Source organism: Leuciscus leuciscus (assembly GCF_965113295.1).
Source record: "Leuciscus leuciscus genome assembly, chromosome: 25".
NCBI lineage: Eukaryota > Metazoa > Chordata > Actinopteri > Cypriniformes > Leuciscidae > Leuciscus > Leuciscus leuciscus.
In genome coordinates, this window is record NC_138724.1 from 1,823,705 (window position 1) to 1,836,368 (window position 12,664).

The 12,664-nt window shown below is 49.5% G+C and overlaps 1 protein-coding gene across 3 annotated transcripts in view; it reads right to left on the reverse strand.

The window, feature by feature from the left end:
* Positions 1-12,664, reverse strand: part of zfc3h1 (zinc finger C3H1-type containing) — a 42,221-nt gene that overhangs the window by 21,124 nt on the left and 8,433 nt on the right. For all 3 annotated transcript variants that reach the window (XR_014202686.1, XM_082159627.1, XM_082159628.1), the window contains exons 5-13: positions 12,203-12,399; positions 12,006-12,126; positions 4,250-4,314; positions 3,447-3,626; positions 2,965-3,117; positions 2,753-2,890; positions 1,759-1,868; positions 1,508-1,645; positions 530-704 (exon numbers count right to left, since the gene is read on the reverse strand). Coding sequence is in view for 2 of the 3 variants with exons in the window: in XM_082159627.1 (XP_082015753.1) it covers positions 530-704; positions 1,508-1,645; positions 1,759-1,868; positions 2,753-2,890; positions 2,965-3,117; positions 3,447-3,626; positions 4,250-4,314; positions 12,006-12,126; positions 12,203-12,399 (1,277 nt within the window). In the remaining variant the exon portion in view is untranslated. The remainder of the gene's footprint in view (positions 1-529; positions 705-1,507; positions 1,646-1,758; positions 1,869-2,752; positions 2,891-2,964; positions 3,118-3,446; positions 3,627-4,249; positions 4,315-12,005; positions 12,127-12,202; positions 12,400-12,664) is intronic.

Below are 12,664 nucleotides of genomic sequence, written 5' to 3' on the forward strand. Positions count from 1 at the left end.
ATTGTAACGTGGACTTCCTGTAAAGCTGCTTTGAAACGATGTGTATTGTGAAAAGCGCTATACAAATAAATGTGAAAAGAATTGAAAAGTTTCCTTCTGGAAATTATTTTATAATGTCTAAACATTATATCTAAATGAAAACCCGTTGAGTAGTCCTCTGCTGCCATCTAGTGGCTGTACTTAAAACTGAATTATGACTGTATTTTCATTCCTTTAATATAAATGTAACCATTAAAACAGATTCAAGAAGAATTCAATTAAATAAATCACAGAAGTTGGGAAAAGTAAAACATTTCAAACGCTCCCTGCAAACATCCATTATTCAATCATTCATTTTTCAGTTCAATCAAGGCATCTGTGAAACTCTGACTCCATCCTTCTATTGTTATTTTTATTTCTTATGCATTTCATTTTTAATCCCATGTATTTGTTTCCTTTTATGTCCAGCACTTGTGATTTTATGCGCTATATATATAACCTTGCCTGTGGAGTGTGAGAGTAAAGCGAGAAGAGTAAGCGCGGCTCTCACCTGCTCCTGCAGCTTCTTCAGCAACACTCTATTAGCGCTCGCGATCTTCTCTGACGCTAGCAGCTGCTCCTTCAGCCGCGACACCTTCCCCTCGGCCGCGCGCACACACTCCCTCTTCTTCAGCTCCTGCAGCTGGAGCTGCTTCAGCAGAGCCTCGTCTTTACACAGCTGCGCCCTGAGGGAAACACACATCAGTGTGTGTGTGTGAGTGTGTGTGTGTGAGTGTGTGTGTGTGTGTGTGTGTGTGTGTGAGTGTGTGTGTGTGTGTGAGTGTGTGTGTGAGAGAGCTGGAGCTGCTTCAGCAGAGCCTCGTCTTTACACAGCTGCGCCCTGAGGGAAACACATATCAGTGTGTGTGTGTGAGTGTGTGTGTGTGTGTGTGTGTGAGTGTGTGTGTGTGTGAGTGTGTGTGTGAGAGAGCTGGAGCTGCTTCAGCAGAGCCTCGTCTTTACACAGCTGCGCCCTGAGGGAAACACTCATCAGTGTGTGTGTGTGTATGTGTGTGAGTGTGTGTGTGTGTGTGTGTGAGAGAGCTGGAGCTGCTTCAGCAGAGCCTCTACACAGATGCGCCCTGAGGGAAACACTCATCAGTGTGTGTGTGTGTGTGTGTGTGTGTGAGTGTGTGTGTGTGAGTGTGTGTGTGTGTGTGTGTGTGTGTGAGTGTGTGTGTGTGTGTGAGTGTGTGTGTGAGAGAGCTGGAGCTGCTTCAGCAGAGCCTCGTCTTTACACAGCTGCGCCCTGAGGGAAACACACATCAGTGTGTGTGTGTGAGTGTGTGTGTGTGTGAGTGTGTGTGTGTGTGTGTGTGTGTGTGTGTGTGTGTGTGAGTGCTGGAGCTGCTTCAGCAGAGCCTCGTCTTTACACAGCTGTGCCCTGAGGGAAACACTCATCAGTGTGTGTGTGTGTGTGTGTGTGTGTGTGTGTGTGTGTGTGTGTGTGTGTGTGTGTGTGTGTGTGTGTGTGTGTGTGTGCGCTCACCTGTGCTGACTGAACTTCTCCTGCAGGTCGGCCACTCTCCCCATGAGCTCCAGCTCTGAGTCGGATCCCGCAGGAGAGTGTGTGTGTGTGTACGGGACGCCCACGAGCTCCAGCCGGCCCAATCTCTGCTTCTCCAGACTGAGGAACAGCACACGAGGGGTTAAAGTGCACATATCATTAGTTATAGTTCCAGAAGCATGTGTCACAGTAAGAGGATGTGAGGTGTGAAGCCTGATCATGTGACTGCAGACCTGGCCATGTCGTCTCTGAGCAGCCGATACTCCTGCGCACCAGGAGCCGCCTCCGCACTCTTCCCCGGGTCATTCTCCTTCTCCGACGCCGAGTGTTTGGGCTTGGCTGCCTGAAAGCAGGAGCGGAGAGATCACACACGGCTGCAGTGATGCGTTACTACATGCTAATGATGTCAGATCAGTGTTTGAACTGCAGGAAACCTCATCCGCATCACTGCAGTCCTGCCTCTGAACACCTGCTTCATATCGGACAAACTTGACCATGTGATCGAATTATCCATGACGATCATTTAAATTAAATAAAACAAATATCGGAGGATGTATCAGTGGAGCACGAGCGTTAACCTTCAACTAACCTTCATCTAACACATCTTTCCCTCTCTTTTTTATTTCATTTATATTTTTAGATTTGATCTTTAATTTACTAGATTTGATACAAAAATAAAATAAATAAATAGTAATTTCACTTTCAAAATAACACAATTTCATGCATAACTCTTTCAATTTAGCTCTAAATATCTTACATTGGGAGTCGTTGTCCTCTTGTGGGAAATAGATAATATAAGATGATATTTCATGACTCTAGATGGTCTTATATCTCTATATGGAGCTAATGAGCTGTTCCTCTGGGTCCTAAAGCCAGTTCACTTCAGTGTGCATTCAGATACACATGTAGACATTATAAAATCAGTTTTTTGGTAAAGTTTTAGCATTTTTAGTTTGAATTTAGTTTTTTTTAGGTTTTTCTATATGTACTGAAACATTCCTCGCATTCCATTCATTCCTAAGAGGGTCAAATTAACCCGAGAGGGAAGGATTTGTTACTTTTTTTGTTTCAACCACAAAACTCCTTGAAATGTGTATTCGTGGTTCAAGTGCGACAAAAGCCCTCAGGTCTCGGACTCCTCCGATGAACACTCAAAAAAAGAAGAAAGGTTTTGGGTCAGAATGAGTGGAGGGAAGGGACTCGTCACACACACACACACACACACACCTCTACGGTCCTGCGAGCCTCTTTAATCATGGACTCCAGGCCCCCGAACACAGTCTGAGCGGGGCTTTCACTCTCGGCCTCAGAGTCGCTGTCATCAGACGCGTTCAGGCGCACCACCACGGCCTTGTGTCGGGGCAGCTGGAACACACACACACAGTCACATGGGAACGCCTTGATCAAGCACTCTCTTCTCTGCGTCTCATCACACTCACCACGAACGGGGCTTTGGGCGCGGGGTGTGCGCGGATGAACCGGAGCGCTCGCGCACGAGAGGCCACGGTGTTCAGGCTGACCGACGAGAGGTTGTTCCTGGGCTGAACCACAGCTCTGAGCGCAGGAGAGGGCGGCCCGCTGGTGCTGGAGTCCTGAGGACACAACAGATCGTCACACACACACACACACACACACACCACAGCTCTGAGCAGCTCCTCGACACACACACACACGCACACGCACACGCACACGCACACGCACACACACACACACACACACACACACACACACACACACACACACACACACACACACCTCTGGGCACGCGCGTCTGCTGGCCAGGGCTCTGAGCAGCTCCTCCACACACACACACACACACACACACACACCTCTGGGCGCGCGCGTCTGCTGGCCAGGGCTCTGAGCAGCTCCTCCACACACACACACACACACACACACACACACACACACACACACACACCTCTGGGCGCGCGCGTCTGCTGGCCAGGGCTCTGAGCAGCTCCTCCCGCAGCAGCATCTCCTCCTCCTCCTCCTCGTCGGCGAAGGGTGGTTTGGGCGGCGGCTCGTCTTCATCAGGGGGCGGCAGTGGAGGAAGAGGCGGAGCCAGGCGCATGAGCTCCATCTGATGCACACACACACCCTGAGCACAACACACCGGTGACAGGAGCACAAGAGTTAGATCAGCGTCACACCAAACCACGATGTCACTCTGTTTATTATAAGCGCGCTGAAGCTGTCGTCTGCCAAGTTTAAGGCTCGAGCTGGATCCAGTAGAGCTGCACAGTACAGCGGAAATATCCAAATATCACAAATATATATCACAATATACATCGCAACGACTTGCAATAACTGGGGTCATGAACTAAAGACAGAGAACATCACTCGCTGCTCTTGGTTGAATAACTTTTGTAGCTTTAATAAGAATCAGGATATATTTAAATCATACAGTGAAAACTAAGCAGTGTTTATTTTTACATGTGATTATTCAGTTTCTGTTGTTAATAACCCTAATGTAGGATAACCTGACCCCTGACCCCCTGACCCACGAGGTTTACACTGATGTTACAATAACACTTCCTATGTACAGTAAAACACTGATGTTCACTGTCAGAAATTTAGGGATGTTTTCTTGTCACTTCTTGTCAACGAGGAGTTTCACTGTTCTATCTCCTGAAGGTCTGACCAGTCTTCATGTGCGTGATGGCAGAACTCTTTGTGTGAGTAGTGTGTGTTTCTAAGGGAGTGTGTGAGGGCTGAGCATACCTGTCTGTGAGGTGTGGACTCCAGAGGAAACACAGGAAACGCATCATCCCGAGACGGCGACGCGGCTGAAAGAGACATGAACACGGAGGGTTACAGTGTGTGAGCTCAGGGTCAGTGGTGCACCTGTGTTCTGCAGTAACTGGAGACTAAGGGTTACAGTGTGTGAGCTCAGGGTCAGTGGTGCACCTGTGTTCTGCAGTAACTGGAGACTGAGGGTTACAGTGTGTGAGCTCAGGGTCAGTGGTGCACCTGTGTTCTTCAGTAACTGGAGACTGAGGGTTACAGTGTGTGAGCTCAGGGTCAGTGGTGCACCTGTGTTCTGCAGTAACTGGAGACTGAGGGTTACAGTGTGTGAGCTCAGGGTCAGTGGTGCACCTGTGTTCTTCAGTAACTGGAGACTGAGGGTTACAGTGTGTGAGCTATGGGTCAGTGGTGCACCTGTGTTCTGCAGTAACTGGAGACTGAGGGTTACAGTGTGTGAGTTCAGGGTCAGTGGTGCACCTGTGTTCTGCAGTAACTGGAGACTGAGGGTTACAGTGTGTGAGCTCAGGGTCAGTGGTGCACCTGTGTTCTGCAGTACCTGGAGACTGAGGGTTACAGTGTGTGAGCTCAGGGTCAGTGGTGCACCTGTGTTCTTCAGTAACTGGAGACTGAGGGTTACAGAGTGTGAGCTCAGGGTCAGTGGTGCACCTGTGTTCTGCAGTACCTGGAGACTGAGGGTTACAGTGTGTGAGTTCAGGGTCAGTGGTGCACCTGTGTTCTGCAGTAACTGGAGACTGAGGGTTACAGTGTGTGAGCTCAGGGTCAGTGGTGCACCTGTGTTCTTCAGTAACTGGAGACTGAGGGTTACAGTGTGTGAGTTCAGGGTCAGTGGTGCACCTGTGTTCTGCAGTAACTGGAGACTGAGGGTTACAGTGTGTGAGCTCAGGGTCAGTGGTGCACCTGTGTTCTGCAGTGGTGCACCTGTGTTCTGCAGTACCTGGAGACTGAGGGTTACAGTGTGTGAGCTCAGGGTCAGTGGTGCACCTGTGTTCTTCAGTAACTGGAGACTGAGGGTTACAGAGTGTGAGCTCAGGGTCAGTGGTGCACCTGTGTTCTGCAGTACCTGGAGACTGAGGGTTACAGTGTGTGAGCTCAGGGTCAGTGGTGCACCTGTGTTCTTCAGTAACTGGAGACTGAGGGTTACAGTGTGTGAGTTCAGGGTCAGTGGTGCACCTGTGTTCTGCAGTAACTGGAGACTGAGGGTTACAGTGTGTGAGCTCAGGGTCAGTGGTGCACCTGTGTTCTGCAGTAACTGGAGACTGAGGGTTACAGTGTGTGAGCTCAGGGTCAGTGGTGCACCTGTGTTCTGCAGTAACTGGAGACTGAGGGTTACAGTGTATGAGCTCAGGGTCAGTGGTGCACCTGTGTTCTGCAGTAACTGGAGACTGAGGGTTACAGTGTGTGAGCTCAGGGTCAGTGGTGCAACTGTGTTCTGCAGTACCTGGAGACTGAGGGTTACAGTGTGTGAGCTCAGGGTCAGTGGTGCACCTGTGTTCTTCAGTAACTGGAGACTGAGGGTTACAGAGTGTGAGCTCAGGGTCAGTGGTGCACCTGTGTTCTGCAGTACCTGGAGACTGAGGGTTACAGTGTGTGAGCTCAGGGTCAGTGGTGCACCTGTGTTCTTCAGTAACTGGAGACTGAGGGTTACAGTGTGTGAGTTCAGGGTCAGTGGTGCACCTGTGTTCTGCAGTAACTGGAGACTGAGGGTTACAGTGTGTGAGCTCAGGGTCAGTGGTGCACCTGTGTTCTGCAGTAACTGGAGACTGAGGGTTACAGTGTGTGAGCTCAGGGTCAGTGGTGCACCTGTGTTCTGCAGTACCTGGAGACTGAGGGTTACAGTGTGTGAGCTCAGGGTCAGTGGTGCACCTGTGTTCTTCAGTAACTGGAGACTGAGGGTTACAGAGTGTGAGCTCAGGGTCAGTGGTGCACCTGTGTTCTGCAGTACCTGGAGACTGAGGGTTACAGTGTGTGAGCTCAGGGTCAGTGGTGCACCTGTGTTCTTCAGTAACTGGAGACTGAGGGTTACAGTGTGTGAGTTCAGGGTCAGTGGTGCACCTGTGTTCTGCAGTAACTGGAGACTGAGGGTTACAGTGTGTGAGCTCAGGGTCAGTGGTGCACCTGTGTTCTGCAGTAACTGGAGACTGAGGGTTACAGTGTGTGAGCTCAGGGTCAGTGGTGCACCTGTGTTCTGCAGTAACTGGAGACTGAGGGTTACAGTGTGTGAGCTCAGGGTCAGTGGTGCACCTGTGTTCTGCAGTACCTGGAGACTGAGGGTTACAGTGTGTGAGCTCAGGGTCAGTGGTGCACCTGTGTTCTGCAGTAACTGGAGACTGAGGGTTACAGTGTGTGAGCTCAGGGTCAGTGGTGCACCTGTGTTCTGCAGTAACTGGACACTGAGGGTTACAGTGTGTGAGCTCAGGGTCAGTGGTGCACCTGTGTTCTGCAGTAACTGGAGACTGAGGGTTACAGTGTGTGAGTTCAGGGTCAGTGGTGCACCCGTGTTCTGCAGTAACTGGAGACTGAGGGTTACAGTGTGTGAGCTCAGGGTCAGTGGTGCACCTGTGTTCTGCAGTAACTGGAGACTGAGGGTTACAGTGTGTGAGTTCAGGGTCAGTGGTGCACCTGTGTTCTGCAGTAACTGGAGACTGAGGGTTACAGTGTGTGAGCTCAGGGTCAGTGGTGCACCTGTGTTCTGCAGTACCTGGAGACTGAGGGTTACAGTGTGTGAGTTCAGGGTCAGTGGTGCACCTGTGTTCTGCAGTAACTGGAGACTGAGGGTTACAGTGTGTGAGCTCAGGGTCAGTGGTGCACCTGTGTTCTGCAGTACCTGGAGACTGAGGAGGGTTACAGTGTGTGAGCTCAGGGTCAGTGGTGCACCTATGTTCTGCAGTAACTGGAGACTGAGGGTTACAGTGTGTGAGTTCAGGGTCAGTGGTGCACCTGTGTTCTTCAGTAACTGGAGACTGAGGGTTACAGTGTGTGAGTTCAGGGTCAGTGGTGCACCTGTGTTCTGCAGTACCTGGAGACTGAGGGTTACAGTGTGTGAGTTCAGGGTCAGTGGTGCACCTGTGTTCTGCAGTAACTGGAGACTGAGGGTTACAGTGTGTGAGCTCAGGGTCAGTGGTGCACCTGTGTTCTGCAGTACCTGGAGACTGAGGGTTACAGTGTGTGAGTTCAGGGTCAGTGGTGCACCTGTGTTCTTCAGTAACTGGAGACTGAGGGTTACAGTGTGTGAGTTCAGGGTCAGTGGTGCACCTGTGTTCTTCAGTAACTGGAGACTGAGGGTTACAGTGTGTGAGTTCAGGGTCAGTGGTGCACCTGTGTTCTTCAGTAACTGGAGACTGAGGGTTACAGTGTGCGAGCTCAGGGTCAGTGGTGCACCTGTGTTCTTCAGTAACTGGAGACTGAGGGTTACAGTGTGTGAGTTCAGGGTCAGTGGTGCACCTGTGTTCTGCAGAAACTGGAGACTGAGGGTTACAGTGTGTGAGCTCAGGGTCAGTGGTGCACCTGTGTTCTTCAGTACCTGGAGACTGAGGGTTACAGTGTGTGAGCTCAGGGTCAGTGGTGCACCCGTGTTCTGCAGTAACTGGAGACTGAGGGTTACAGTGTGTGAGTTCAGGGTCAGTGGTGCACCTGTGTTCTTCAGTAACTGGAGACTGAGGGTTACAGTGTGTGAGTTCAGGGTCAGTGGTGCACCTGTGTTCTGCAGTAACTGGAGACTGAGGGTTACAGTGTGTGAGTTCAGGGTCAGTGGTGCACCTGTGTTCTGCAGTAACTGGAGACTGAGGGTTACAGTGTGTGAGCTATGGGTCAGTGGTGCACCTGTGTTCTGCAGTAACTGGAGACTGAGGGTTACAGTGTGTGAGCTCAGGGTCAGTGGTGCACCTGTGTTCTGCAGTACCTGGAGACTGAGGGTTACAGTGTGTGAGCTCAGGGTCAGTGGTGCACCTGTGTTCTTCAGTTACTGGAGACTGAGGGTTACAGTGTGTGAGTTCAGGGTCAGTGGTGCACCTGTGTTCTGCAGTAACTGGAGACTGAGGGTTACAGTGTGTGAGCTCAGGGTCAGTGGTGCACCTGTGTTCTGCAGTAACTGGAGACTGAGGGTTACAGTGTGTGAGCTCAGGGTCAGTGGTGCACCTGTGTTCTGCAGTACCTGGAGACTGAGGGTTACAGTGTGTGAGTTCAGGGTCAGTGGTGCACCTGTGTTCTGCAGTAACTGGAGACTGAGGGTTACAGTGTGTGAGTTCAGGGTCAGTGGTGCACCTGTGTTCTGCAGTAACTGGAGACTGAGGGTTACAGTGTGTGAGTTCAGGGTCAGTGGTGCACCTGTGTTCTGCAGTAACTGGAGACTGAGGGTTACAGTGTGTGAGTTCAGGGTCAGTGGTGCACCTGTGTTCTGCAGTAACTGGAGACTGAGGGTTACAGTGTGTGAGCTCAGGGTCAGTGGTGCACCTGTGTTCTGCAGTACCTGGAGACTGAGGGTTACAGTGTGTGAGTTCAGGGTCAGTGGTGCACCTGTTTTCTGCAGTAACTGGAGACTGAGGGTTACAGTGTGTGAGCTCAGGGTCAGTGGTGCACCTGTGTTCTGCAGTACCTGGAGACTGAGGGTTACAGTGTGTGAGCTCAGGGTCAGTGGTGCACCTGTGTTCTTCAGTAACTGGAGACTGAGGGTTACAGTGTGTGAGTTCAGGGTCAGTGGTGCACCTGTGTTCTGCAGTAACTGGAGACTGAGGGTTACAGTGTGTGAGCTCAGGGTCAGTGGTGCACCTGTGTTCTGCAGTAACTGGAGACTGAGGGTTACAGTGTGTGAGCTCAGGGTCAGTGGTGCACCTGTGTTCTGCAGTACCTGGAGACTGAGGGTTACAGTGTGTGAGTTCAGGGTCAGTGGTGCACCTGTGTTCTGCAGTAACTGGAGACTGAGGGTTACAGTGTGTGAGTTCAGGGTCAGTGGTGCACCTGTGTTCTGCAGTAACTGGAGACTGAGGGTTACAGTGTGTGAGTTCAGGGTCAGTGGTGCACCTGTGTTCTGCAGTAACTGGAGACTGAGGGTTACAGTGTGTGAGTTCAGGGTCAGTGGTGCACCTGTGTTCTGCAGTAACTGGAGACTGAGGGTTACAGTGTGTGAGTTCAGGGTCAGTGGTGCACCTGTGTTCTGCAGTAACTGGAGACTGAGGGTTACAGTGTGTGAGCTCAGGGTCAGTGGTGCACCTGTGTTCTGCAGTAACTGGAGACTGAGGGTGGGTTACAGTGTGTGAGTTCAGGGTCAGTGGTGCACCTGTGTTCTGCAGTAACTGGAGACTGAGGGTTACAGTGTGTGAGCTCAGGGTCAGTGGTGCACCTGTGTTCTGCAGTAACTGGACACTGAGGGTTACAGTGTGTGAGCTCAGGGTCAGTGGTGCACCTGTGTTCTGCAGTAACTGGAGACTAGGGCTGTAGTCAACCAAAGAAATGCTTAGTCGACCAAAGTCCTGTCCTGCACAACGATTAGTCGACTAAAAAAAAAAAAAAAAAAAAAAAAAAAAAAGACGCGATGTTTTGCATTTTGATTGAACATTTATTAAACAATTGTCAGAGCATTTATAAAACAACAACGAAAAAACGTTTTTGTTTTTGTTTTATTGACACCTGGGATCCCCCGCGAAACGGTTCTCATTCCGGCGACACACTGGCTGCTGGCGTGAGAGTCTCAGCTGCGTTGGGTGTCTGTTTTTATTTCGGCTCCCATGTTAAAAGGTTGGAGTTTGCACACTGCCTGCGTGAGACACGCGTCTCAGGCGCTGCTCGAGCCACGCGGAAAACGTGTGCATGCTAGAAATAGAACCGACGCCTGAGTGTTCCTGCAACAAGAGTGTTCTCTGGCTAGATCGCAGAACAGCGGAGTTTGTATGAACCGAAGTGCATGCCTGAGCTTGTATTGCTGCTGTTGCTTTGACATTGTGGAAAATAGAATAAACAAAATGTATTAGACTTTTTACCCGTTATTATCAATCTAAATTAATCTCGTTTTTAATTTAGGCAAACTTAATTTCGTTTTTCTTTATTTAAATTCCGTTTTTTCTTTATTTAAATTTCGTTTTTCTTTATTTAAATTCCGTTTTTCTTTATTTAAATTTCATTTTTTCTGTATTTAAATTTCGTTTTTTTCTTTATTTAAATTTCGTTTTTCTTTATTTAAATTTCGTTTTTTCTTTATTTAAATTTCGTTTTTCTTTAGGCCTATTTAAATTTTGTTTTTCTTTATTTAAATTTCGTTTTTCTTTATTTAAATTTCACTTTTTCTGTATTTAAATTTCGTTTTTTTCTTTATTTAAATTTCGTTTTTCTTTATTTAAATTTCGTTTTTCTTTATTTAAATCTACCCTTTACTGTGTCAGTAATTTGTTAGTCAGAAAAATATTAGACTACCTTAAAAGTATTGCTTAATTAACAGACTGTGTGCGTTTTATATCACTCGTGCAGTGTCCGTTCTCGGAGAATATAGCCGCCCTGCTCGCGTGAGGTGCGCCGCTTCCCGCTCGCGCTGTTCTGTAGTTTACTATTAATTCTGAACGTGTCGCGTCTCGCGTGTCTGTCTATATTGCACCAAATGCGACACTGCACTCCCTTGTGAAGTCGATTGGATGAACGGTTCTCGAAATAATCAAAATGCAAACGGACAGACAGACACATAGAGATTACTACCTATATTCCTTACTGAGCACGAAGCAGCAGTGCAGCCAGCCACAGGTGCGGTTCCCGAGTGTTCTACGTGGTGCGCTAAACTGTGGCGCTGTTACAAAATAGCCTAAATTAAAGCATTTAAAGTTGTGGATAAAACATAGGCTAATTATATTTAGAATACAGTAATATATAACTGCTTATAAAGGAATAAATATCAAGGAGTAAATCAATGAAAATTTCTTTATTGGTGAAAAAAAAAAAATAATAATTATGCGACTGGTCGACCAATGAGAATGTCAGTCGACCAAGACGGCATCGACCGATTAGTCGACTAAACGACTAAAGTTGACAGCCCTACTGGAGACTGAGGGTGGGTTACAGTGTGTGAGTTCAGGGTCAGTGGTGCACCTGTGTTCTGCAGTAACTGGAGACTGAGGGTTACAGTGTGTGAGCTCAGGGTCAGTGGTGCACCTGTGTTCTGCAGTAACTGGACACTGAGGGTTACAGTGTGTGAGCTCAGGGTCAGTGGTGCACCTGTGTTCTGCAGTAACTGGAGACTGAGGGTTACAGTGTGTGAGTTCAGGGTCAGTGGTGCACCTGTGTTCTTCAGTAACTGGAGACTGAGGGTTATAGTGTGTGAGCTCAAGGTCAGTGGAGCACCTGTGTTCTGCAGTAACTGGAGACTGAGGGTTACAGTGTGTGAGTTTGGCGTCAGTGGTGCACCTGTGTTCTGCAGTAACTGGAGACTGAGGGTTACAGTGTGTGAGCTCAGGGTCAGTGGTGCACCTGTGTTCTGCAGTAACTGGAGACTGAGGGTTATAGTGTGTGAGCTCAGGGTCAGTGGTGCACCTGTGTTCTGCAGTAACTGGAGACTGAGGGTTATAGTGTGTGAGCTCAGGGTCAGTGATGCACCTGTGTTCTGCAGTACCTGGAGACTGAGGGTTACAGTGTATGAGCTCAAGGTCAGTGGAGCACCTGTGTTCTGCAGTAACTGGAGACTGAGGGTTACAGTGTGTGAGCTCAGGGTCAGTGGTGCACCTGTGTTCTGCAGTACCTGGAGAGCTGGGCTCGCTGTCCGTGTCCATCGCCACCTCGTCGTAGTTGTCGTACTGGTACAGGTTCCCGGAGGAGTCCAGGTTCTGCTTGGCCAGTTTCCTCGGCTCGCCGTCTGAGGACTGGGAGAGAGCACAGGTCACATGACGTCACACAGCGGTGTGCTGGTGTGGTCATGTGACTGGTCATGTGACTGACCTTGCTTCGCGTGTGATGCCTGGAGCCCACCAGCTTCATGAAGCGGTTGTACTGCTCGTCCTGGTTGGACAGGTCTCGGATCTTGCGGATCTCGTCCTCCCTCTTCCTCCGCTCCTCCTCCTCCTCCTGCTGGTGTCTCTGCTCCTCCTGCTGGTGCTTCCAGGTGCGCAGCTGCTGCTTCCTCCACGCCTGCTTGGCTACACACACACACACACACACACACACAGAGAGATGAAGCTCTGCGATCTGACTGATGTGATGTTGAAGAAAGACACACACAGCGATCTGACTGATGTGATGATGGTGTTCAGTGTGAGCGAGTCTTCCTCAGGTGAGCTGGTTTCTTCACTCGGCTCTGGCACACACACACACACACACACACACACACACGATGAGTGTGAGCGAGTCTTACTCAGGTGAGCTGGTTTCTTCACTCGGCTCTGATACACACACAAACACGAT